General features: G+C 49.5%; 1 protein-coding gene across 3 annotated transcripts in view; it reads left to right on the top strand.

Moving 5' to 3' along the window:
* The window catches only part of PRKCE (protein kinase C epsilon), a 505,242-nt gene extending 497,860 nt beyond the window's left edge, over positions 1-7,382 (top strand). For 2 of the 3 annotated variants that reach the window (XM_089324376.1, XM_089324379.1), the window contains exon 15: positions 4,152-7,382. In XM_089324376.1, the coding sequence (XP_089180502.1) occupies positions 4,152-4,298 (147 nt within the window). In that variant the 3' untranslated portion in view covers positions 4,299-7,382. 3 annotated transcript variants of the gene reach the window in all.
* Positions 7,383-27,635: the final 20,253 nt, after the last annotated feature.

Below are 27,635 nucleotides of genomic sequence, written 5' to 3'. Positions count from 1 at the left end.
GGGAGAGGTGCGGTGGCTTTGCCGGGCAAAGGCTTGGAAGGCGAGAGGAAGCCGGAGAACGTGGAAAGCCACGTGGCTCAGCCCCATCTGGCAGATGAGACTGGGAAGTCGGCAGGGGCAAGAGCCCGAAGGGCCTGAGAAATACGTGAGGGCGAGGACTCGAGGCTTCATGCCAAGAGCAGTGAGCAGCGAGCAGAAATTCTCCATCACTGGGAGGCTCGGGGCAGGCCCCACTCCACACCATAGGCCGCATGGACCATGCTGGGTAACTCAGCCAAGCCATCCCTGACGCGTGCCCGTGCCACGCAGGTGCTGAGATTCAGAGGCGGGGAAAGAACTCTTATTTCTTGGGTGCCAACTGTGTGTCAGAGTATACAGCGAGGCACCTAACAGCTGGCGCCTCATTTAGTCCTCATGGCAGCCTATGGGACCGCAGTCATCACCCCCATTGTACAGATAGAAAGGAAAAGGCTCAAAGAGGTTGACCTCACAGTGTCCCATAACCAGGAAGGGACAGTACTAGGGTAAGAGTTCAACAGCGACTTTTCTCCTGCTTCGGCGGCCTGCCCTAAATGTAGGCCAAAGGTTGTGGGAAAGGCTTCATGGCGGAGGAGAGAGCTGGCAGGCTCCTCCCTGGAGCAGAGTGGCCCGATCAGGCTGAGCATGCGCACTGGAAGTCTGGCGTTCGGGCCCATGGGGAGCAATGTGGGATGACTGAGGCCTGGGAGAAACAGTCTCCCCGACAGCCTGCCTGCCCGAACCTGCTCTGGGAAGGAGGAAGCTGCTTGTCAAAGAATAAGGTCAATGCGTAAGGATAGACGCTCGCGTCTTCTCCGCATTTGAGGATGCTGGGTGCCTACGCGCCTTGATTAGGGGGCGGGGCTACCCAGAGCCTCTGTGGTGAATAATCCGGTGTTGCACATAGTAGGGATGCGGATTGTTGGAACTGGAAAGGGGTAACTGCACTTAAAGCATCCCCAGAAGAGGCGTTCCCACACCCTTTTCCCGGGGTGGAGGTGAAATTGTGCCAGGGGGTGGGTGAGGCATGGCTAGAGATTTCTAGAATGCCACGGAGGAGTCTGGGACCCCTGAGAAAACTGGAGCTGAGCTCGAAGCCCTCTGGGGATACCATCTGCAGCTGTCTGGCCTGAGCCTGGCTCCTGGGTACACAGGAGCGGGTTGTGAAATGCAGACATCGCATCCTCACAGCATCTGGCTCCATCCCTGTGCTGAGTTGACCTCAGGAAATGAAGGCAGTTCCCGTGACTCAGATGACCGATAGGTGAAGCACAGACCAGTAAGTACACAGGGAGAAGCGATGCATTGTCCGAGGCTCTTTGCATACGTGCTGCTCCTCAGTAGTGACTGGCAGAGAGGATGCTGGGAAAGACGCCATCCTGCCCCTGGGAACGCCGTGGACCTGGGCATGGCCCATCGTTAGTGAAGTCACCTGTAAGGTTCTCCTCCCCCCATCCCTTTGCTCTCTTCTTGGTGCTGCTGCCACCTCTGGGCCCCTCCGGGCCCTTGTGCAGCAGTCCCTGGGACGGAGGGCCCCTGGCTGCCTCCTGGGAGGATCCCCAGTGCTCCCCAAGTTGTTGCCAACACCCCCCTCCTCCCCTCCCTTTGGAGGGTGCCTTGAACCTCTCCAGTCAGCTAATCCCTCCCTCCTGTGATAGAGATCTTGAGCAGGGGTCACCACACCCTTTCCCGAGGCACCACCCTCCCCTGTGCGTCACTCAGTCTGGGGACGTCTTTGTTGTTCCTCTCTGAAGTCCCTCTCTGCGCAGCCTCCCTTTTCCTCTGGCGTGTTCACACTGCAGAAGGACCGATAGCCATGTCCTCCCGCCTCGGGTCATCTTTCGGGAAGTGCTTTGGGTTTTCTGGATCGCCCTTCTGTGCCCCTTCCAAGCTCTCTGAGATCTACTGAACTAAGCAGTTCCAGCCCAGGGAGAAGACGCCCCGCAGGACTCACGGTGCTGAGAGATGGGGGAGTTGAACTCATGCCTGCTCCGCACCGTCAGTCAGAAGCCACATGAAAACTGGCCCCTCTGCCCTGCTCCCCCAGCCCACGGTACTGCTGGCTTCTTGACCCACGGCCTTTCCTGCCACGCGTGGCAGGCCTTGCTGCCTTTTTCCTTCAGCCGCCCAGTAGAGCCAGGTGTCTCCCCTTCTCTAGGGCCCCCCACACCGTGGGAAGCACCACACTGAGAGCCGCTTTGAGTTCGGCCCTGCTCTTTCCTGCTCAGGTGGCTGTGCGCCCCAGCGTCAGACCTCTCTGAGCCATAATTTCCTCCCCTGTAAAACCAGGATCATCACACCTGCCTGTTCCAAGGACCCGATGAGCTTCGAATGAGCATGGAGACGCTTTGTAAACCATAAACCAGCTTCTTCACACACCGTGTTCTTCAGAATTCTGTGGTCAGCAGAGGTGTTCATGAACTTTTCAAGAGAAAATCAGTTATGCCAAGTTTGAGGAAGGCACGCCTAAACAAAGGGAGCCAGGTGTCCTTACGTAGAACTTGTGGTTGCCAGGGTGCCTGGCAAATCCTGAGAGCAGGATGCAGTTACAGCTTTGTCTCAAAACCATCCTTTGCGTGGACTAGTTATTCACATCTTTTCTGGTTTCCACGGAGTGTAGCATCTATTAGATCCCCCTACAGACAGTAACGCGCATCTTTCCCTACAGTTTGTGCCGACCTCCTGGTCACAAGTCCTGGGCAATCCCAGTTCATCAGGGCCTGAGTGTGCCATCTTCCAGCCCTGCGCTGTGTCCTGGGAGCGGAGAGGGGGCCTCTGCCACAGGACTGCAGCCTTACCGCCCGGCATCCTCACCTGGCTCTGCCCCGAGCACCTTGGCAAATCCATTGTCTTACGGAGCCATCTGTCTTTTGTGTTCTTGCCACTGGCCATGTCCCAGCTTTCCTCCTGCCAAGGTACCTTCCTCCCACCTCTTCCAACACGATGGGAACCCATTCTTCACATCTTAGCCCAAGCCCTGACTCCTCCATAGAATGTTTCCTACCCAATGAAATGTATTCTGGATGGGAAAACTCAGCTCCCCAACATAATTGCATGCTCTTAATGGCAAATGGCATTATTTACACTTCCCAACTTTTCTCTAGAAAACCAGGTTTCATTTGTGGTTTGGTTGACTGCTGCCCTTCACCACAATCCTGCTAGCACAGAAGTATTTGTGTTTAGTTTATATATTTAGGGAGCTCTGGGAAATGCATGTGCAACAGGTGGAATGGATTCCATTCCCTGTTAAACCAGTTCTATGAAATAGGCAATCCATTGCCCTCCCAGAGATGTAGACATAAAACCATGGCACAGCTGTGCTTGGAGGACTTGAATTTCCCACTGGGTAAGGGTCCTTCTGAGCTGCATAGTCAGCAATGTATCTTCTGGCTTCATGCCATAGATGCTAAGGGAAAGGGGGTCTGCTGGAAGCCAAGGTTGAATAAGACAAGGTCCCTGCCTTTAGGAAGCTCTCAGCCAAGACAAAAGCAGAAGCACCTTGTGGCAAGTCAGTGTGTTGAGGGTAATACTAGAATCAAAACAAAACAAAACACCGGATCCCAAACTAGAGCTGACGGTGAGAGCAGGTGGGGATAGAAGGAAGCATCCCGGGAAGCAACCCAGCCCCTGGGCCCATCCTCCTGCTCATAGAGAGGGGGTCAGGGGAGCAGGCGTGGCAGCATTAGGGGATTCTGTCTCTCGGGGCTTTGCAGAAGGGTGATTCAAGCTTGTCCCTGGGTCACAGGGCGGGAAGACTTGAAGGAGCCAGAACATCTGGCAGGTGCTAGAAGGGTCTGAGATGGGAGTGTTGCATCCCACTCTGCCCAGATGCATACATGCCTACGTACATATGTACGTACGCACACAGACACACTCACGTGAGTCTATGGGATTCCCACTTCCCTGCTTCTCCATTACCCCCTCACCCCTACTTCCTTCTCACCTTGACTCATTCTTCCTCTTCTCCTCTGTCACCTCCCGGGCCTGGGGCCATCCATCGTTGCCTCATTGGAACAGCCCCGTGTCTGCTCCCAGTAGCTAGAGGCCCACGTGGGCATGAGGCCCACTCCCCATGGGTGGGCCTCAGGTTGGAGACCAGCCACCACTCAGCCTTTTCTCTTTTCCTCCCACAGAAAACCAAAAGAGACGTCAACAACTTTGACCAAGACTTCACGCGGGAAGAGCCGGTCCTCACGCTGGTGGACGAAGCCATCGTGAAGCAGATCAACCAGGAAGAATTCAAAGGCTTCTCCTACTTCGGGGAAGACCTGATGCCCTGAGGGCCACCCCAGCTGGAGTTTGCTGTGCTGCAGGAAGAAGCCCCCAGAAGATCCCTGTGTTCCAGAGGCTTGGAAGGTCTCAAACTGCTTCTCCTCCCTGGAGTCCCGGCCCCGTGTCCACTCTCTATTTATTGCATTCCCTTCCCCGGCCACCCCTCCCTGTCCACCTGGTGACCAGAAGGAACTCTTGGCACTTGTCTCTGCAGCCATGCCTACTCACAGTGGGTCAGCACTTGGCCGTGCACACTGCCGCGTGCGACTGTTGCCAAGCCTGGGGCCGCACCTTGGGGGCTCCTGGTGGTAAAAAGCAACTTCCGTTCTTTGACCACAAAGAAGAAGAAGAAAGCAAACAAGACGACTCTGGCTCTGCCATGCGACATAGAGTCCCCGCCACCTCTCGCCTGTCATCCTTCCTGTGCCTGGCTTGCCATCCCTTCCTTCTGCCCAGGACGAGAGGCTGGTGCGTCTCCCGCATGAGACTGGGCACCCTCTGGGCATCCCTGTGGCGAAGGGAGGTGGGGAGACACACGGGCCGGCTAGCTGTGTTGGTTTGCTCTGGAATGGCTACTCGTCTCTTGCTTTGGTTTCTGCTTCGGAGCATGCCAAAGTCTTGTAAGTCTGTGTCTCGTGGAAAAAAAGAAATTTGATTGTGAACTCTGTTAACATTTGACATGCATATTATCAAGTTTGCTTTCTAATTGGCCGAAAGATGTCAATTCCAATGTGAATATCAGATATTAACAGGTAGATATTAAAGGGCTAATATACAATGAGAAACCATGTGTCCAAGGTTCATGCCAGCAGTGCTCCAGTGGCACGTGATGGTCTTAGGAATTGTGAGGAAAGGAAACAAGTCGTGGTCCTCATGACGACAGTTCTACCTGAACACCAAGGCCACCGCAGCCATGGCCGCACCCTGGGGGTCTTGCCAAGCTCACCTCCCGAGTTCTCTTTCCAGATTCATCCTCTGTTCACAGCATCAACGCGACTTGTTTTCTGCAGCAGTGTGTTCTTTTTTGCGCTCTTCTACAAAATGGTAGTACTACTGTGTTGTGGTTTTCAAGCATTCAACATGTAAAGACAAATATGAAATACCTGCTTTTGGAACAGGCAGGATGAGACTCAACAGGAGTCTTGCACAGGATATCAGGAGCCCAAAGAGCAACTGGAGTAAAAACTGACCATGTGGCAAGATGGACTCGTAGTTTTGTTTCTGGGTGACACGCGGTGGTGACGCATGTGGACACCATTTCCTGGATGTGGCATTACCTCCTATAGCCTTGCGAATGGTGTTGCATTCTTGATTTCCAAAGGTTCTCCATGGCTCTGGGAGTATGTTTCCTGGAGGTCATTGGGTCACCTGTTTTACTGAGCTGGTTTAGCGGGGAATGGAATCCATTCCACCTGTTGCACGTGGGTCTCCCAGCGCTCCCTAAATATATATACTTGTGAGTGGCAAAGTGGCACGAATGAAGCTTTTTGCCTTTTGTACATTTGAGATTTTTGTATATAGTGTTTGCTGCAAGGCCTGTGGAATTAATTCATTGACTATAGAAGTATCAACTGCTGCATGTTCAGGCATATTATAAAACTTTAGTGTATGAAAGAATAACTATAGGAATGTTCAGGTGCAATACTCTGTATTGGTTCAAGTTACCGAGAGATAAGTATGTTCCTTTGGGGGGGAGGGAGTCATCTGTACTGTTTATTTCAGTTTGGTTTCTTTTGAAAAATGTACACATAGAGTAAGCTATATCAAATCTTACATATAGCTCTCCTGTGCTCTGTCGTGCCCAGTTAGAGATGACAGAGAGAAAGGAATGCTGTTGATGGGATTTCACGGCTTGGACAGTGACTATCTCGAGCCCACAGAGAGTTTGCGTCCGTATTTGCATCCGGCTGGTCATAGCCTTTGTTCCTGGTGATGACATTCAGTTCTCGTTTGTTTTTATTTTTAAAAAACTCAGGTGTAATTATTATCTGTTCTTACGATAATTGCAACTATTAAATATGCTATGTCAGCTCATGTGTTTGGCATACCAGTGAAGTGACGAAGAACTTTTAGATTAATTTAATTTATCTTCGGTAACTTGACGTCCTGGGGAGAGACTTTCTTCCGGAGTTGAGTACAAGCACAGAAACATCTTCTCGGTGGCATCATCTCATTTTTTAGGAAGACATGACAATACTGCCCATCATACTCATGCATAACTACTGCTCGCTCGCTCGCTCTCTCTTCTGCTTCCTGCACCATTATGAACTTTGGACAACCAAGCAGGCTCTAACTGCAATGCCAAAGGGCCTTATCCAAGGGCTTGGTGGTGTTTGCATGGCAGTGGGGGGTGGGGAGGTTGGATCCTTCCTACAGGACAACTGGCATTCTTTGCTGGGAAGTCAAATAATACATTCCACCTGGCAGCTCCGGACAGCCAGGCAGCCCGGCTCCCCGCTAGCAGCCCCAGCCCGGCTGGCTGGGATGCTTCTGCCGATGTTCTCGCATGGGCAGAATCCACTCCAACCCGAATCTGCAGAAAAAGGCTTGTGTGCTCCTTGGATGTTTTCATTTTTCCATTTTCAATAAGGGTTTGGAAGCAGACACAATGTTAAGTTTCTATTTCCTTCTACTCTTCCCACCACTTCTCTCTCTTGTTCTCTCCCTCTCTCTAGTAAAAAAAAAAAAAAAAAAAAAGTTGAGTGCAAAAAAATGCCAAAAAAATATGAAGGATAGCTGTTCTCCTGTGTTCTCTTATTATGGACTTTGTGAAGTGGAAACCTAATTTTCCCTCCAAAGGTGAAAAACACAATACAGTCTTGCTTTAAAAAAAAAAAAAGGCTAAAAAAATTACCTCTTTTTAAATTATGTGCAAAATAATTCTGGCTAAATATAAAATGTATTCAGTTTTAGGGATTTTTTTTGTATTGTGATGCTTTATTTGTACATTTTATTCCTTTCTGGATGTAATTTTAATATCTTGCCATTCATTAGTGTTATTTCATTGTAAACATTATTGTGCCAAATGTACTGTATTCAAAAGGATGTGAATGTGTATTGTTTCAGAACCTAATAAATACAATGATGTTGAATCTCCTCAGTCCCAGTAGGGGTTGTGACCTCCCTCATGCGTGGCAAAGGGCACTCGTGAAGCCTTTTTGCCTCTGCCATGCTACGGAGTCCCAAATTCCCAAACCTGGATGTGGGTTCAGCTTCCTCCTCAGAAGAGGCGCAAAGCTGCACCCAGCCCTTTTGGCATCCTCCCCTTGCCCACGCCTGCCTGGGCTCTGTGCCTCTGGGGCTGCCAGTCCAAGGGGGATGAAGGAGCCCTGTGCAGTCATGGCCCTGCTGCCTTGGCAGAGAGGGAAACCACCCTCGCCACTTGGAGTCCTGGGAGATAGGTGAGAAAGCAGAAAACCTTGCACCTGCCATTTTGTCTTTCCAAAGGAGCAAATGCAGGACCTCCTTGCCACTAGGGTCACTCAAGGCTCCTTGGGACTCAGTTCCCGGCCTGTTGCTCAGGCCTTTGGGGTCCAGGACGATGCAGAGGCTGGGAGCCCCTGGCAGGCTGGCTGGTAGGGTGCCCTGCTCAGCCCACTCTCCGGGTTCCCTTCCTGCCAGTCCACCCTTATGACCTTGGCTCCTCCAGGCTCCTCCTCTTCTTTCTCCATGTCAGATTGTTCAAGAACGTTTGAAACTCCAAAGTGCCCCCGAAGTGTCAACTGGCCCAGACTCCCTGTCCCCTAAGAGTTATAGAAATGACTGCAGCTTTGCTGTCAGTCATCCTAAAGTGAGAGAACAGCTTAACTTGTCATGCTGTCAGTCCACAAAATCACTTCTTCATCAGCCAGCCACAGGCTTCCATGGAGCATTCCAGAAACCCCCGACTCAGCACACCACCTTCCTACCCGGAGGTGTAGCCGTGGTCTCCCACTCACCCGAGGACGAAGGTGCTGTGGTCCTGTAGCTTCTGAGATTTCAGCCAGCTGATTCCCGGTGAGGGCACCTCTGAGGACAAGCAAGTTTCGCACCAGGTAGTCTGATCACGAATTTAAATACAATTCATGAGAAACGCCCACTCCGAAAAGCAGGGCATAGAGTGCTGGTGGCCCAGGGGCTTTGGGGCTTGAGAGAGGCAACGGGGTGCTGGTGATGGAGAGGCAGCATTTCAGCTAGAGGCAGAGAGAGGTGCTAGAGGTTTGTCGTGCACATGGAGACTGGTTAAGAACACCTGAAACTTGGCTAAGGGAGGCTTGAATGCTCTCCCTGTAGACTCAGAACAAATGCTATGGGTGTGGGGCGATGGGTCTGCGCTGGCCCCAGGACTCTGTAAGTAAGTAAGTAAGTAAGTAAGTAAATAAATAAATAAAAGCTTCAAGGGCTACAGTTCTCCTCTACCTCCCAGGACACCTGAAAGTTTTATTATTAGCATACAGGATGCTAGAAAATGATTTTGTCAAGGAAAACAGGATTTTTAATTAGCAAAAGGCTGTTAGAAATGTGACAACAGCAGTGGCTGAGACATACGTAGACGGACAAAGATACTTGAAGACAAGTCTCTGCATTTTAAAACACAGGGCATAAAACCCCAGGGAGCCATCGACTTCCCTGGTCGTCAGAGACAGGCGAGTGTAAATCTTCACACCTTCCCGAATGACTAAACCAGGAAGCAGACATAAGATATGGAACAATTAGAACCTTCACTGGGTCTCGTCTGAGCAATGAACTGTGTTCTTGGAAAAACGTCGGTGCACTCTTGACTCATCAGGCGAGTCTGCTGACCCGGGGATGGGTGCACGAAGTGTGGGCCTCGCACAAGGAATCGCCATCCAGCTGGGGGCACGGGGATTGACAATTGCAGCTGAGTCGCAAGCGCCCGGTCGCTGAAAGACGCCAGACCGAATGGCGTGCCCTGGTTCCATTATGCCGTGTGTAAAGCAAACCGTCTCAGCCACTAGGAACCAGGCTCGCGGTGACCCTGTGGCGAGGAGAGGTGGTGACAAGGACAGGCGCTAAGGGCTTCTGGGATGGGTTCTTGTTGAGCTTTGCTTTCCGAGCCCGGGGCTGGAAACAAGCGGGTGCACCTGTGGCAAGCAAACTTTACCTGTACCATCTCTGCACTTTTCTCAATAAGAGTTGTACTTCAATACAAAAAAAAATTTTTTTTCAAAAATTACCCAGCACATGCTGTGATCTTTTGCCATGGTTTGAACCTGGCTTGTCCCCTCCGAAACGGACATGGAAATCTGTTTGCCAGGTGGTAGTGCTCAGAGGTGGGGCCTTTAAGAGTTGATTGGCTTGTTCACAGGATGGCTGCTTGTCTCTCGGTGGTGGGGAGCACAGGAGGGGCTCATTAGAAAGCGTGCCTGGCCCGTGCAGCCTGGCCCACGCAGCTTCCGCTGCTGCGCGCACTAGCTCATCCATCCACCTCTGCCAGACCCCCACTGCTCTGCCCTTGAACTGGCGGCCTGCAGAACTGTAAGTAAAGTGAACTTCTGTCCTTTGTAAATTACCCTTTACAAGTTAGTCCTGGTGTTCTGTTAGGGCAGCAGAAAGGGCCAGGATGCCCTTGGGTTGCACCCCTGGGGACGGCACCAGCAGTGGGGTCTGGGTGCTGTGTGGGCGGCACCCTGGCTGTCTAACTGCCCCCAGGCGTCCTGATCACGAGGCTGGAACAGGCCCATGTCACAAACACCCCACAGGACAGAGAGCTCGGACTTCACTGAGCTCCCAGAATGGTGGCCAGACTCCTCCTCTGTGCCTGATTGCTAAGGAGGTCTGGGTGGGCCCCAGACGGAGGCTCAGAGGTCATTAGGGAAAAGCGGGGCTTCTCTTCTCAACGATATGGAGGTCCGCACAAAAAAAACCTGGGGATTGGGCCTCGGGAAACTGACGCAGGGAGTCAGCTTTCTCCTTAGGCAGGTAACTAGAACTTTCTAAACTCACACCTGTCCATATTTGTAAAATGGTGCTCTCAAGACCTACCCGCTCAGAGCCCCGTTGTGAAACGTCGCGGGGTAAAAAGTCCCAAAGAGTCCACTGGATGGATTCCTCCCCGCGCAGCGCCCTTGTGCCTGGCTTGAGCCCGGCACCACCTGAACCATGGAACCATAGGGGAGAGTGGCTTGGTGTGTTCAGGACGGCCTCTCTCTCGTCTCTCCCAAGTGAGTTTCTCCTCATCCTCCAGCCCTCCTGTGCCTCTCCTGGGGGCACCTGACACAGCCCAGCCCCCCAGGAAGGGCCCCCCCCATGGGGTAGGAAGGGGGCACAGACAAGGAGATAAGGACTGGCCTTTGCTGAATCACAACCAGCGGGAGCCTAGGCAGGCACTGCAGATGACCAGGGGAGTGCAGGGAAAGATGGTAGGTCTGCCTTATCAAGGTAGCTTCCTGGAGGAGGCAGTAGTGAGGGGCGAGGAGGATGTGGACAGGCAAGGGGCAGGGAAGGGCCTGGGAGGGAGGGGGCTACTGGGGCTGGGAGCTTGCGGGACTTGAGCTCCTGGGCAGTTCTGCAGCAGCCATTGGCTTCGTGTCTCGATGTGAGACTGTCAAGGTCACGGCAGTCGTGGTTAGATGATGCTGGCAGGTGGGACGGTGGCCCAGAGACGGCCCACTCTACCAGCCCTTCAAGGAGGCACCCCTGGCCTCGTGTATGGAGGAAAAGTTCGGGTTCCACTGCCTCCTCTTCCCCAGTGGGTCAAGCAAATGCTGCAGGAGACCCAGACCAGCCTCTGTTCTGGGGCCCAGGTGCTGGCTGGCCAATTGCACACTTCACTGCCTCACCAGCGCCCTGCACGTAGGAGCAGCAGCCCCCCTTGGCTGCTGGGAGGGGCTCTGGAAAGGCCCCATCCTTGCTTCTGTAGGTTATGAATAATTTAAACTTCCTACTTATTGTCTTCTGTGTCCCAGGCATTGCCCTAGGTACTCCTCGTGAGTAGCCTGTTGAAACCTCCCAAAAATCACATGAAGTAGCCCACTCCATTATCCCCATTTTATAGATGAGGAAACTGAGGCTCCTAAATTATAGAACTTGGAGCGTCCTGACAATTGCAGGAAGCTTTCCTATTCACATTGCATCCTATGGATGAGGAAACAAAAATTGCCCCAATCAGACCCAGCAACAGGCCAGGTCTGGCTGACCCCTGAGACCCTATAGAAAGACTGTACACCCAGGGACAGACGACACACAGAACTATTCATTCACTCATTCCAGCCACCAGTTATTAGACACCCTCGAACAATGCAGATAAAAGTCCCTGCCCTTAATACAATGTCCTGCAGGGAGCGGGGAGCTGGCAGATACTAACAAGCTGTGGCTATGACCCTGAAAGTCACACCGTGTGTGTGTTCCAAGACACAGGCAGCCCTCACGTTTACGCAGTGGTATTGTTGAACATGGGACTAGATTTTCTGAAGTTACGAATCAAGCTCTTTCCAAGTAAAATATACCCCAGCTTTGTCCCTCAGCAAAAATGCCCCTTTATAACAGCCTCGAAGGCCAGCTTCGTTTATTGCTGGGAGAGAGAGCAAAACTCCACACCTGAAGCCTGGTTTCCACTGAACGTGGACTGCTCTTGCAGCACCGTACTGTCGAGAATTCAAGTCAGGGGCTGCCTGTACTCTGACTCCTGGGAGTCCCAGCTCCCAGGATGCAGCTGCTCGGGAGAGCTGACCCTGCCTGCAGGCCCCACGCCCCCCGCCCCACCCCCACATCTGCGTCGCACTCTATGAGGGCACCCTGGTCAGCGTGGCCAGGTTCCACCCATGTCCTGGCCCGAGGTGTGCATGCAGTGGGCTCCGTCACCCCGGGAGGATGGACCCAAGCACGAGGTCTGTGCCAGGGGCCTCTGCCTTCCTCTCCCTCCCACACCGCCTACAGGGACTCAGAATGCTGGGTACTGGGAGGGTGACCCCAGGCCCTCTAAATTGCAGGAACGGGCAGGGGTGGGGCCCCTTGGAGCTAAGTCCAGGACTGCACTGAGGAGGCCGTGTGTGCTGCAGAGAGAAGCGGAGCAGGAGGGGTTGCTAGAGGCCGACGCATGGCCGCGGTTTCCAGGCAGGCTGGACTGAGTGCATCTCTAACGTAGAGAATGAGTGAGCAATACTGGCCACTCCCGGCGAGCAGCCTGGCGGGACGGGGGCATGCAGGGCCGGCTGAGACAGCCCCAGCCCTCATTTCCTGCTGGGTGCTTCAGTCAAATCGACCGCCCTGAGTCTCGGGCCGCTGTGTGGTGTTTTTCTGCAACAGAACTGTGCCGCTCGATGGTGTAGCTCTTGTCCCCTGGGCTCTGAATCCCCAGGGGCCCTGGGGAGCCCTGGTCCCTACGGTCTCCCCTCCAGGAATACGGTCATCAGGAGGTCACAGGCCTGGGCTTTGCTCACGCCTGCTATCTGTGTGTGTAGACATCTAGAAATTTCCACAGAATTGCCACTTTGTTGCGCTGCACAGGAATGGGGGTGGGGGGTGTAGAATGAAGGAGGTGCTGGCTGCCACCTCTGCTGGACTCGGGCTCAGGTGAGCTGTGTGCACTTCACCTGATCATTGACTCATGTCTCAGGGACTCGGCCACTCCCAGAAGGCTTCGCCCCACAGAGAAAGACCAGGGCCCATCCCAGGGGACACTGGTCACGGCGAGGCTAGGGCAGTGACACTGCAGGCAGCACACAGATGACATGTGAGCATGCGAGGGACTGGATGTCCCCTTCCCAGCCTCCCCGGCGGCCCTCCCACTTAGCCAAGGCTGGCCCCTGCAGAGCTCCGGCCAGCAAGGGGTCTTGTCTGGCCAGCAGCGCCTGGCCATCTGGGGCCTTGCTCATGTCCTCCTGCAGATGGCCTGGCGTCCCACTCCCTCACCCCTGCCCTGCCCAGGGGAGTTCAGTCTGGGTGGGGGTTGGTGGGAGGGGAGTGGGCCCCAGGGGGACCCTGACAAGCAGAAAGGAGCTGGGGAGGAGAGGCGGAGCAGCAGCAAGTGGGTGGGGCCAAGCAGGAAGTTCTGTGCTCCCACCCAGGGAGGCGATCAGAGAGCCTGGAGCAGGAGGGCGGAGGGGCTTCCCTGGGTGGGAAAGAGGCCACGAGGAGGGCAGGGGAGGGCAGTGGCAGCAGCAGGAGCAGCAGCGAGAACATGACTTTCACTCGGGCCCAGGAGGAGCAGTGGGTTGATGGCTGGGAACAGGTGTGCTTCTGTGCCCCTCTCCCCACTGTGCTGGCTGGCAGGGAACTGAGGACACAACACAGCCAGCGTTCGAGTGCAGGTTTGAATCCGGGCCTGCTTGGCTCCAAAGCTCTTCGTGCTGTGCTCTGGTCACAGTCGCCACACAGGTGTTGCTTTCTCTCTCGGGGCAAATTTTACCTGCATGTGAGATGCAAATAAATACAATCGTTTACCACAGTCACACTGCTCTCTCTCCAAAGGCTTTGGACATGACCCCAAAGGCTCAGCTGGGGAACAGGGCCAAAGCATCAGTGGTACTCTTGCCCACCCCCCTGGAGGGGCCCCGAGAGCGGGTCCTCAAGTGCAAGGCAAGCCAGCAGCCTCCACCCCAGACACCCCGCCCACCATCAGAAAAAGCAGCCATCCCTGCGGACTGTTCTAAGCCGGAAGCAGGGGTTCAGTTCATGGGAAAACAGGAAATGCCTCCCAGGGTCTGAGAGCTTTCTAGTTGTTACGCCCAGTCAGGGAGGGTCCGCATCTCAGCCAGTCGCTCAGGACAGCCCTAGAAGCAAGGCGTCACCGAGCCCCAGCCCCCGGTGCCACTTAGCAGCTCCTGAGCTGGCGCCGACTCTCCACCCCCACTCGGGACACTGGACTCTTTGGACCAGTGCAAGAGAGCACAGGGTTCCAGGGAAGCTGTCTGGAAGCAGCAGAGAAGCGCATTAGCTCTGCCCGGAGCAAACCCCGCGAATGCGCTGAGATTGCACCCACACCCAGCCCCTGGGACGGGTAATGCAAACCATCACTTGCACAGGGCCTAGCTCTTTCACCTGTCTTCTTCCCTGTATCACCCACGGCGGGGAAGAGGCAGGTGTGGACGAGTGAGACCCTCAGGAGAGCTGGAGTCGTTACATCTGGAATAACTTCTCCGAGAAAGGTCCAAGGACTCCCTGGGTCCTCGAGCATTTCATGGGTTATATAGGTATCTAAGGCTGCCTGGTAGATTACCCCCAAACAACACTTGCTTATCTCTCTGTTATCTCCCGGTAAGTCGAGAATCTGGATGTGGCTTAGTCGCATGCCTCAGTTTCTCCAGGGCTGTGATCAAAGTGTCGTCTGGGGCTACAAGCCTCGAGAAGAGGAAGCTCGGCTTCCCGGCTCCCGGCTGCGGCTGTTGCCAGGATTCCGTCCATCACAGTGGCCTCGGGTCCCCACTGGGCAATGGCCAGCAGCTCCCTCCGTTCCTAGTCGGGCGGCAGTGGGGGCAGAGGGGGATGCTGTCTCAGTAGTACAGCTGGCTTCTCTCAGAGCAAGGAAGCAGGAGAGGGCGCCCTCAAGACAGAGCCACAGCCTGTCTGTAACTTAATCCCCGAAGTGACATACCATCACTCGTGCTGTATGTATGAGGGTCTTTGCAAAGCCCGTGGAAAAAGCGTATTATGAAAAAAACTATGCATGGACTTCAAAATTGTTTTGCCCCAAAATAAACTGATCTTCTAGTTCCATTTTCCCACAAACTATGTGAAGTACTCCCATATTCCTTAGAAGTGAATCACTAGGTCGCCATCCACAAAAGGAGGGGATTTCAGGGGGATGAACGTTGGAGTGGGGTGGTGTGGGGACCAACTCGGACTAGACTGTTACTGGAATTAAGACTTATTCTATGCATCTGCTCTCCCACAATATGGCGCTGAGAGCAAACAACTTTCACGCAGCTGCCTTGCCAATTTGACTGACGAGCTGCAGGAGCTGATCCTGCTCCTGATTGGAGGAGAGCAGCGTGCTCGGCGTGTGGGTAGCAGAGTTGGGATTGGTGGAAGAGGACTATAAAGGAGGAGAGAGACAACATGCACCAGGAACATCTATCTGAAGGAACACCTGAGCAGCCCCCGAGAGAGCCGGCTGGCGGTGTGCCGCTCCCCCGCGGAAGTGGGGAAAGTGGCAGGGGGAGCCGCCCTTCCACGGAGGTGGAAGGGACGGTAGCCAACCCGGGAAGGACCAGCAGCAAACCCGGGGAGGGCCGAGCAGACAAAAGAACAGCGCAGGGTCCTGTGTCGTTCCTCCACGAAGAGGGGGAGCGACATAATGGTGCCGTGACTCGGATATGAAGCCTAGGCAGGGTCTAGTGTCGTTCCTCCGCGAAGAGGGGGAGCGACAGGGTGGGGGGCGGGGGCATCCTTTGGAGGCATTTTGAAGGCCGTGTCCTACAGGGGGTCCAGGAAATCTGCTCTTGTCAGCTATTTATCTCTGTGTGCTGGGTTTTCTTCATAGACTGTAACCAGACACGCCGGGAGAGTTCATATGGAAGCATATAGGATCCCTTCTATTAAAGTGTGCACGAAAGAGGGTTACAGAGATGTAACACAATGCCACCATTTTGATTAGTATAATAATCAAAAGGTCTTTGGGGTCCTTATAACTTTTTAAAGTATGGAGGAGTCCTAAGATTTAAAAAAAGCAAGCAAGCTTGAGAACCACAGGTCTAATGCTGCCCACGGAGGGCTATTCTGGGCAGGCCTGGGGCGCACACCTGTGAGAAGCCACATGGCTGCCAGCCAGGATCAGAGACCTGGACCCCTGGGAGAGAGGCGGTCGCAAGTGAGTGAGAGGAGGGGCCACCCTGCAGCTCTCACTGTTTCTGCAGTTGGCACACACGGTGTGTCTGAGCAGGTTTGCCTCTTCTGAACCTGTGTGCTGCAAGGTTCCCTCTTGCACACGTGTGTGTTGGCAAGAGCACATGTGTACATGTGCTTCCATGGGGGTGTCTGGGGAGGCACGTGTCAGAGTTGACATATGAGTGCAGATGTAAGTGTGTGTGTGCCCAGAAGCCCTGAGGGTGGACAGGGGCTGGCCAGGAGGTGGCTGAGCATCGTGCCTGAGGAGTGTGTGGTGAGGAGGTGGGTGGCACACACCACCTCAGCCAGGGCTGTGCCTCCCCGACATCCCCCCAGCCCTCTGCCCTCAGCTCAGCTCCCAAATATTTTCATCTTCTATGGGAACTTCCTGCTCAACTTCCTGTTGTTCTTGGACTTCTCTAGGGTTTTTTTTTTTTCTTTTTTTAAAGTTGTAATTCTTTAATCTGCCTTTTGAAAAGTTTGCCCAGAGAGGCACTGTAGTCCCCAGTCACTGCTGGGAGAAGGAGAAAAAAAGTCTTGCTGGGGGGCGGGGGGGCAGCTCCTTGGCTGGGATTAAGGCTTCCAAGAATCGAGCACAGGAGTGAGCTCCCCTTTCCATGGAGGTAAAGGAGAAAAGCCCAGTCTCTCCAACCCCGACAAACTGCAGAAATATGCAGTAATCCTGCCTTCTGTGCCCCAGGGCAGGGCTGGGCAACAGCAAGGGGCTCCGGGCAGAGTGTTCTGGGGGTCAGGGAGGACCCGCCTGCCCTGCCCTGCCCTGCTCTGGAGCCGGTTTCAGGGCACCGTGACCCACGGGCTTTGCCCTGCCACCCTTTTGGTTCCCTCCACCTCTGAAGCTGCCACAGGGAGTGCAGTTAACAGAGTTGGGACAGCTGCTTCCAGCCGCCTGCACCGTGGAGCCACAGCCGGGCCTCGCACCCTCACTGGTCCTCCTGCTCGCAAAGGGGGTCCTAACCGAGTCTAGTGCCCGCTGCGTCTCTGCTTGTGCCCTTTGTGTGCCAGCCACTGGCATCGCCATCAGGTGGTTCCCTGGTGCTCCCAGGCCGAGGGAAGCGCTCCACCCTTCATGCTTCAGCCCCAGGCTCTCTCCCTGCTGCTCCCAGCCTGCCTTGTTTTGGTACCTTCTGGCTTTCCTGCAGAGCCCAGGCCTTCTCCTCCAGAGTGTCAACTTACTTCCCCCAGCTCCCCACTGCCTTCTGGGTATTCCCAGGAGGCAGGTGCCTGTCAGGGTTCCCACGGTTTCTCTCCCCAACCTGGGCTCGGTCCTTGGTGCCCTGAGGACACTGTTGGGGTTCTGGTTGTTTCAGCTCCTGGAGGGCTAACCTCACACCTGCCCCACTGTTACTGCCCCCTGTGCCTTTTCCTGCCTGCCCAGACTGACCCAGTCTACTGCTGCAGGTGGGAATTTCAGGAACCCTAGGTGGGATGAGGGTAGAGGGTAAAACTTCCTTCAGGCCTTAGGGCGAGCCCTGACAGGCTGCAAGAGGCCAAAGCTAGACCACTGCCCTCCTCTGGCCGGCCCACAAAGGAATTAGGTCTCCATCAGCTGCTGGTGGCCCAACACCACCCCACCCCACACCCACCCTTGACAGATGAGAACTGGCATCATCATTTCCAAATATGTTCAAGTGAAAATGTGAACTTGGGCCCTCTCTGTTAGGAAGTCAGCTTGGGGTGGGGACAGGGTGGTGCTCTCTTTGTGATCTCTTTGGCATACCGTGAAACTGTCCTCCTGTGGACAGGGGTCCTCAGCTTCTAGCCGAGTGACTGCCATGGCCAGCGTCCCATAGAGATGTCTGAAGAACTGAGCATGGGTGACTGTGACTTTCTCTGGGACACTGGGCACGTGTCTTGCCCCAGCCCACTGGAGACACTCAAGCCTGCCTTGCCGGACGTAGGGTGCCCAGCTAGGGTGTGTAAAGGACACCTCTCAACCCAGCCTTGGGGAACTCAGGAAGGCCAGCACCAGCCATTTTCTGGAGCTTTGTCCCCACCCCCTGCCCCTGCCTTGGCCAGAGGAGCTTCCTTGGAATCCGTGTTTATGCGCCCTGGATTGTTCCTCTGGGCCCAGCCCAAGCGAGCAGCATTCCTGGAATCTGTTGTTTATTAGCAAGGATAAGAGGACAGGCCGCCACTTGTGGTTGCACCATTGCTTCAAGACCTTATCTCTGCCCAGCACCTCTGCCCTGGAGGCTGCTGCCCTGGGAAGCCACCGCAGCCTGCTGGGGGCATCGGGGCTGTAGCCTGTTGATTTTCCCATCCACCTCCAGAGAATTCTCCTTCCTGGCCCCTCTCTGGAAATTTCCTGCGGGATATCTGAATGGAACCTGGGTCAGACCAGCCCACCGTGCACCATCCAATTGCATTTGCATCGGTAAAGCACTCTTCACGCCAGGCCCCACCACCCAAGAGGAGCGATTAAGGTGGGAGATTAAAGCTGTCTGCACATTAATGTTTATTGCAGCTCAATTCACAATAGCTAAGACCTGGAACCAACCCAAATGCCCATCAACAGTAGACTGGATAAAGAAATTATGGGACATGTACTCTATAGAATACTATACAGCAGTCAAAAACAATGAAACCCGGTCATTTGCAACAAGATGGAGGAATTTGGAAAACATCATGCTGAGTGAATTAAGCCAGTCCCAAAGGGACAAATATCATATGTTCTCCCCGATAGATGACAACTAACTGAGCACCAAAGGGGAAACTTGTTGAAGTGAAATCGACACTATGAGAAACAGTGACTTGATCAGCTCTTGTCCTGATGGTTGATGTACAATGTAATACTTTATCCATTTTAGTATTTTTTTTGTTCTAGTACCATTGGTTGAACTCTGTAATTAACACACAATTATTCTTAGGTGTTTAAATTTTAACTGAAAAGTGACCCCTGTTAGGAATTTGGAAAACATTATGCTGAGTGAAATAAGCCAATCCCAAAGGGACAAATACCATATGTTCTCCCTGATTGGTGACAACTGAGCACCAAAAAGGAAACCTGTTAAAGTGAAATGAACACTATGAGACACGGTGACTTGATCAGCCCTCACCCTGACTATTGCTGAACAACTTAATGTTATCCCTCTTAGTATTTTTTTGTTTGTTCTACTTAATACTTTTGGTTGAATACTGTAATCAATACACAATTGTTCTTAAGTGCTGAAACTTAACTGAAAAGTGATCACTGTTAAATATAAGAGTGGGAATAAGAGAGGGAAGAGATGTGTAATTCGGGACATGCTCAAGCTGACTTACCTCAAACGGTAGAGTTAGAAACATACCAGGGGATTCCAATTCAATCCCATCAAGGTGGCATGTACCAATGCCATCTCACTAGTCCCAGTGATCAATTTCTGTTCACAATTGATCATAATGATAGGACTAAGAGCCAAAGGGATCACATAAACAAGACTAGTGTCTGCAAATACTAGCTGATAGAATCAAAAAGGGAGAGAACGATCCAACATGGGAAGCGAGATACACAGCAGACCCATAGAATGGCAGATGTCCTAAACAGCACTCTGGCCTCAGAATCAGCCCTTAAGGCATGCGGATCCGGCTGAAAAGCCCATGAGAGTATTTCAGGCATGGAAAGCCAAGAGGCTCTGGAAAAAAAAAAAAAAAAAAAAAAAAAAAAAAAAAAAAAAAAACTAAATGAAAGATCTCCGCGAGTGAGATCCCAGGGGAAAGAACGGGTCATCAAAGAAGGAGGTACCTTTTTCTGAAGGGAGGAGAGAAGGAGAGAACTTCCACTTTGACCATGGCCTTGTCTAAATATGATCAGAGTCGGTGAGCTCAGGGGGCTTCCATAGCCTTGGCAGCTCATGACAAGAGCCTAGGGTGATTACTGATGCCATAAACAAGAGTGTCAATTTGTTAAGTCAACAACAGGAGTCACTGTGCACTTACTCCTCATGTAGGATCTCTGTCCTTAGTGTGCTGTACATTGAGATTTAATGCTGTAACTAGTACTCAAGCAGTATTTTTCACTTTATGTTTCTGTGTGGGAGCAAACTGTTGAAATCTTTACTTAATGTATGCTAAACTGATCTTCTGTATATAAAGAGAATCGAAAATGAATCTTGATGTGAATGGAAGGGGAGAGGGAGTGGGAAAGGGGAGGGTTGCGGGTGGGAGAGACGTTATGGGGGGGAAGCCATTGTAATCCATAAGCTGTACTTTGGAAATTTATATTCATTAAATAAAAGTTAAAGGATAAAAACAACACATTTGCTCTCAAAAAATATTCAATAAAATAAAATTTTCTCAAAAAAGTTTTTACAAAAGTGAAGCATCCACAAGGCTCACAGATCAAAGGGTAGAAAGTTACAAAATGAGAGCTCCCATCTGATGGTAGTGCACAAAGTGACTCCACCCCCATCCTTGTGTTAAGCACCATTAAAGGAGGAGGATACACTATTTTGTAAAATCTTCTTTGGAGCTTTGACAGCATGCTGGAGGGCAGCAATGTTAGGAGAATCCAGAGAGGGAAGCCTAGTCACTCTAAGCTGTACTTGCCCTGAGTTGATGTGTCTGCATAAACAGCCATGAGCCAGAGCTAAACTCCTTGTCACTTTAGGGAATCCAAGAAAAGAGACAAAAGTCAAAGACAAGAACTTAGCTGAAGTAGGCACTCGGGGTGAAGCGCTCCTCACTGTATCTTCAGGGCAGAAGGAATTAAAAATAAAAACACCAGTTGAATCAGTTCATCCACCAGCTTGTAGCCTCCCTCCCTGTTCATCTGGGGATCTCAGATAATCTCCTGTCTTCAACTTGGGTTGAAGTGGTCTGAGACAGGTAGTCTGTGCAGGAGCCTCGCAGAATGAAGCAAAACTCCATGGTGGAGAAAGGTAGCATCATTACAGGCATAACATTGTTTCTCGAAGTAACTTGTACACCACCAGTACCTAGTCAAAGGTAAGATAGCACACAAGAAAGGAGAGTGAGAACTGCAGAAACAACAGGTGACAGAAATAGACCGCCCATTGCAACAGGTGAAAAAACCAGCAGAATAAGCCAGGAGGAAGAACGAGTGATCTTAGAGCAAGAATTAGTGAAATAGAAAATATTCAGAAAACAGGAATTCATAAAATTAAATGTAGTTCTTTCAAATGACTAATAAAATGCATAAATCTTTAGCTAAATCAGTGAAGAATAAAAGCACATAACATTGTGACTAGAAAGGGCACATCATTACATATTCTGCAGATATAAAAATGATAAAGTGATATGAAAATTTTGTTGATTTAAAAATTAGATGAAATAAATTCCTAGAAAAGTACAACTTACGAAAATGCTCATAAGGAAAAACAAATCTTGGAGAATTATGTAATTAGAAAATAAATTAAATCAGCAGTTTACAGTCTTTGCATGAAGGAAACTCCAAACTATGACTGTCACTGGCGAGTTCTACCTGCTGTCTGAGGAACAGATCACTGGAATCTTATACAGATGTTTCCAGAATCCATGAAGAATTATATCCTCCATCTCATTTTGTGAAACTAATAAAATCTTCACAGCAAATCAAGACAAACATTGTTGGAAAAAGAAAATTACAGGCCCATCTCACATAAGAAATAGACACAAAAGTCCTGAACAAAATAAAAACATACCAAATCCAGGGTTATATAAAGATTTTTAAATATCATAAGCAATATGGTCTACATTAGCATGTGAGATGATTTCACAGAGTTTGTCGTCCTGGGTACTGTTGATATTTGGGACCGGGTAATTTGCTGAAGGAGGGGACTAGCCTGCTCATCACAGCAGGTTTCTACAGCATCACTGGCCTGCTACCTCCCTAAACTAAAAAACTGTCTCCAGATGCAGCCAAATGTCCCCTTCCAAATTTGTCCCCAGCTAATCCACTGATTAATATTTAAAAAATCAATCGATACAATTCATATAAAGAATTACAAGTTAGACCCATATAATGTAACCAATACAAAAAAAATAAGCAATCATTTGTGGTAAAGGTGATTAACCACTGAGACAAGAGGCACACAGCACTGGCAAGAGACAGATCTTCTCGAATAGGACCATAAAGGCCAGCTGTGATGTGAAGAGTGGCAAAGCCAAAACCCCAGAGAGAAGAAAAGCAACCTTTGAAACCAACAGCCCCCAGTTTTTGCTGGCAAGATGCTCAGAGCGGCCTTCCTCTGCACTCTCATTGTGTGACACCCAGAGTGATCTGCCCTGCACTTGGTGCCATGGCTTCGAGGAGCATCACAGAGTCCTCCTCTGCCCAGCTGTCCAGAGACGCCACTGCAGTGAGGACCTGGGGGAGGTATTACACCAGGCTGCCTGCCTTGCTCCAACACAGCAGGAAGAAACACCTCATGGCTACACTGTGCCCCAAGGAGGAGGACTGGGCGTTCGATAAGGTTCCCCTTTAGTTGACAATAGCAACTAAACAACAGTAACCACCAGCCGGTAGATTAGGAAGAGAAGGGAATTCTTCAAGTTTGGCAACACATTATATTCAGCAAGTAAAGTGCTGAAAGCGTTCCCTTTGACATTGTGAGGACAGCCTACTGCCACCCAGCAGTTGCTCTATTTTGCATTGTACCAGGATGTCCTACGTTGTGCAGTCAGCCAAAGTAGCTGACCAAACAAATAAGAAAAAAGAATGACATAAAGACCAGGACATGTAGAAATAAAATTCAGTACCAAAATAGAGGATTAAGTGTGAAATAAATCCAAAACAGTCTGCAGATAGAGCTAATCAGAATTTAGCAAACTTTCTCCATACAAATTCAGTGTCCAAAAATAAATTATATTTCTATATACCAGCAATAAATAGAAAACTAAATTTTTAAGACTATTTACTATAGAAAACTAAAAAAATGAAGAAACATTAGAGAATACTTTTTAACAAAGAAATTAACCATGTTCATCAACTGGAAGATTTAATTCATGCAGTTTATGGAAAAATCTGAGCCTACTGCTTTTTTTTTTCTTCCTTTACATGTGATTTACTCTTTTTGTATGACTAGCTAAAAACATTTTGTTTCTCCTCGTCTGGGGCTGTCTTGACATCTGTGCCTTCATGTATCAGTTTGTTCTGACATGCAGTGGGTGCTCTTTTAGTATGTAGACGCAAGCTGCCTGTTGCTTAGAGATTTCAACATTTTCCTAAATTCTATTTTCTATCTTCAGATCAGTTAAATATTCCATGCTAATTTTTCTTTTTAGTCATCAGTGGCTCCAGTTATGTGTATGTTGATCTCCTTTGCCCGTCTTCTCTATAATCCTTTGAACACTTTTATTTACATTTCAGTTTGGTCACATTGTTTCGAATTTCTGATAAGGTTACTTACTCAGTTTCTGCCACATCTGTTTCGCTTTGTCCCTGTATGAACTTCAGTGTTGTTTCCATGGTGTGCTTTCTTTCTCTTTCCTGAGTACCTCTAGTTCCCCATTAACTCCTTATGCTTGTCATTTTATATTAGCCAGCTCTTCATCACTGTAACAAATACCTGAGAGGAGCTACATGGGAAGGAAAAAGGTTCATTTTGCCTGATGGTTTTGTAGGTTCACAGTGCAAGATCGGGTGGCCCCTGGTGAAGCCAGAGGATGGTGGAAGAACAATCACTTGGCAAGCCAAGGAGCAGAGAGACAGGAAGCATGTGCATTCCTCTATGTGGTCTCTTAGAACGCCATCGTGATTTGATCATGGGCTCCACCCTAGCAACTTACTCCAGTTCTGTCGCTTCCTAATGGTTTCATCTTCAGACACTATACTTGGATCAAGCCTCCACTCTGCATCCCTTGGCCTATGACCTCGGGATTTAAATGTCTATATCACTTGGGTAGGCAAATCATATTCAAATGATAGCACATCTTTTACTTGAGTTCTTGTGTTTCTTCCCTGTGATCTTTTTTCATAAACTTTTTTAGATTTTAATTTATCAATCATAGTAAAGGGTTTTGACATAATTCTCATCCCTCCCATGGCAATATATTGCTGGTGAGTACTTTGCACCTACTAAATGCTGCTGCCCTTTTCCAAGAGAGTTGTACATTCTTGACCCAGCCACATACAAGAGAAGGTTCATGGAGCCATCCTTGCAGATCATTCTCTGCCATCTGCCACCCTGGGGCTGTTACACTGTTCTCTACATATTCTGTTGCATTTCTCTCATGTTTCACGCTCATTCCTATTCTATCCCCAGCTCTCCATTTCTGCTCTGTCCTCAGATCCTGAAACTTGTATTTAACAATACACGGTTTCCACTGCAGGGTGAAATTCTGATCATCAGCCGAATGTTTTTGACAGAATGAATTCTCTGAAATCTGCTGTCCCTGAGATGTCTGGATATTATCTGCTGATCTGTGTTATAATTTTCTACCGCAGGGTTCTTGCTCAGTTCCTTGCTATTTTCCTTAAATCCCATAAATCTTTATCTCTAGGGGGAAAATGAGTTTCTTACTTTCAGGGTAAGACCCCCTTCTGACCCGTCCAAGGCTGTCGACTCCACGGGTCGTCCTCAGGATCTGCTGCACCCACTCTTGTTCTTACCTCCGTGTGCCCTACACTGTGTGTTTCTGGTATCTTTTCCCTACCTTTGCTGAGAACAGAGTGTATGCAATTCCACCCCCCCATGCACCTGGTTGTTTGCGACACTTAGGATGAGAAAGGGGAAATTCTCATGCTACCAGGCTCCTACATTTTGAGACAATCTATTGACAGTATCTATCCATCTATCAGCAACTGAGAATCCGAGTTGAATTCTCTAATTCAATACCACAAGGTTGGTTCCAGCCTTCCCCATTTCCTTATTTGTAATTTTTCCCCTGGCATTGGTGAAAGTTGGCTCTCATGGCCTATAATTGTATTAGCTTCCTATTGCTGCTGTAACAAATTACCACAAACTGTGAGGCTCAACAGAACAGAAATTCACTACCTGACAGTTCTTAGATTCTTAGTTATTTATTGAGTTGTTCAGGTCAGAACTTTCAGATGCAGTTCTCGTTGGGATATAATCATAGTGCTGGCCAGGCTACGTGACTTTCCAAAGCTCTAGAGGAGAGAATGTTTCCTTGTCTTCACCTTCTAGAAGCTACCTGCATTCCTTGGCTAATCCTCTTCCATCTTCAAGGGCAGCAATGGCAGGTTGAGTCATCGACTGTAATCGCTTCATCGCTCGGGTCTTCTCTGTCTCCTTCCACCTTTGAAGAGTCTCATGACTGCATTGTATCCTCTTGAATAATTCTACAGGATGAGTCTCCTGTGCTACGGCTGACCAGTTGACAACCTTAATTCACCTTTGCTCTGTAGCATAACATACTCACAGATTCTAAGGGTTCAGGAGGGGACATCTTTGCGGAGCCATTATTTTACCTACCACAATAATGTATGCATGTATTTGTTCAATCCAAGTAGAGACAAAGACAATTTCAGAATTGTTAGTCAACATCCTATTAAGAAACATGTTTACATAGAAATATGAGAAGATTTGCAAATAGTTCTGTCTCTAACCTTATAGTATCCAATCAAAATTATTTTCCAAAGTTATTAAATTTAGTTTCTTCCCCTTGCCATTCAGTGTGACTGTGCTAGTCATTGTAACATAGCTGGGCTCATTTTTCACTGTTTGTATTGTATTTGCCCCCCCCCCCAATTCTGACTGGTTTTAATGAATTTTTTTTCTCTTGTTTATTGATGTTCATTTTTGCAAATTGAATGTTATCAACCTACACATCATTCATTTGGAGATGATTTGTCTTTCCCATCCAGTGTCTCTTAAAATTCCTTGTTATTCTTGATATCCTGCAAATTTGCTATAATACATCTAGGCAAAAGCTTATTTTTCTTTGACCAGCTTTGTATTTATATTTTTGACCTGAGGGCTTCAATCATCCTTCAGTTCTGAAAAACTTATAACTCTTATCTCCCAAATATTATTTCTCCACCTTTCTTTCTTTCTCATTTTTTAAAAAATTTCTTTAGGAAAGTTTTTGACAGTCTCTATCTCAAGTCTCTTAATTGCTCATTAATATTTTTTAGCTCTTTGCTACCTTTTTCTGTTAGAATTTCAGTGAATTTCACGGTGTTCTCTTCCAGTTGACTATTTCATTAACTGTGGTCTCTGAAATTTACCTTTTGTACTGTTTATCTCATTGCCCATTTTTTCTCACTTCTAGTATAAATCCACAATAGCTTATCCGAAAGTGTTGGGCCAGATGTATTTCAGAAACTTTCAAATTCTAGAATAGTGCGTGTACCATGTAACATCTTCAGCAGGGTTTGGAGTGACCCATCCTGATCAAACATGTCTAACCATGTTCAAGTGGTTACTCTGGAGCAAATCATGTAAAATTTCATGCTGGGTAAGATATAGAAAGATACTAAATAAACTCACATTGGTTCATAGCAGGTTTTTGCACCAAATATGTTTCACTTCAGTCACATTTCACTGTCAAATAAATGAGAGAGTTTTGGTGTTCAGAGTTTGGGAGTTTTATAAGAGTCATGGATCTTACTTTGTTTTATATCTACCTGTAGCTGATTTATTTTTGTCTGTATTCTATGTTTATAAAATTAATTTCTGTAGTTCTTTGAACATCCAAATATCTTTAAACTGCTTATTAGATTGTCTTAGGAAACAAACAGAAATAAAATGTATTTGGAGGGAGAAGAAAACTTTCCCAAAACAAAAAAGTACTATCCTTAACATTCTCAAAGAGGTAAGAGAAACATTTGTAGTTTTATAAGAAAAATGTTACTTTTAAAGAGGGTAAGGTATATTTAAAGAACAACAACTAGCAAAAAGGAGAATCAGAGATTTTTATAAAACAGTTACAGAGAGGTGTAGTAGAATGACTTGGAAATTTTTGAACATTTCTTGAAATATTGCTCTTTCCCCCACTCTAACTCCCTTCCCCTTCAGGGATTCCAGTTGCATGTGTGTTGTATAGTCATTGTCATGCCCCATATCTCACTGCTGATCTCTTCTGTTTTTCCCCACTCTCATTCCTTCTTTCTTTCAGTTCTTCAGTTTGGGAGTGTTTGTCTTCATCTCCCACCAAGTCTCCTAAATCTGTCTTTGTGGTGTCTAGTCTGCTGTGAAACTTGAGGATAAATCAATTCCTGTGTTCTTCTGAAGAGACTGTACTCCCCACCAAAGCCTGCTTTTCATCCAACTTATCAACTGATTACAGCCTGTTCAAGTAACCAGGCTTCTGAATATCAGTTAGCAGCAGCTTCACTCAGCGATCTGCTTTTGTACCAAAGGCCGACCGTGTCCTGAACACAGCGATTTGTAAACTCTGCCAGTACTGAGCTCTACCCTTCCCAAACCTTATACAAAACCAACTTCATGCTTTCCTCAAAAATACTCTGTCTAGGGCCTTGCACCATGGCTCACTTGGTTAATCCTCTACCTGTGGCGCCGATATCCCATATAGGCACCAGGTTCTGTCCCGGTTGCTTCACTTCCAGTCCAGCTCTCTGCTGTGGCCCAGGAGTGCAGTGGAGGATGGCCCAAGTGCTTGGGCCCTGCACCCGCATGGGAGACCAGGAGGAAGCACCTGGCTCCTGGCTTCAGATT

Source organism: Oryctolagus cuniculus, chromosome 2 (genome assembly GCF_051225735.1).
Source record: "Oryctolagus cuniculus isolate XC-2025 breed Fujian yellow rabbit chromosome 2, ASM5122573v1, whole genome shotgun sequence".
Taxonomy (NCBI): Eukaryota; Metazoa; Chordata; class Mammalia; order Lagomorpha; family Leporidae; genus Oryctolagus; species Oryctolagus cuniculus.
The sequence above is the reverse complement of the archived record's forward strand: the minus strand, read 5'-3'. Positions and strand labels throughout refer to the sequence as shown.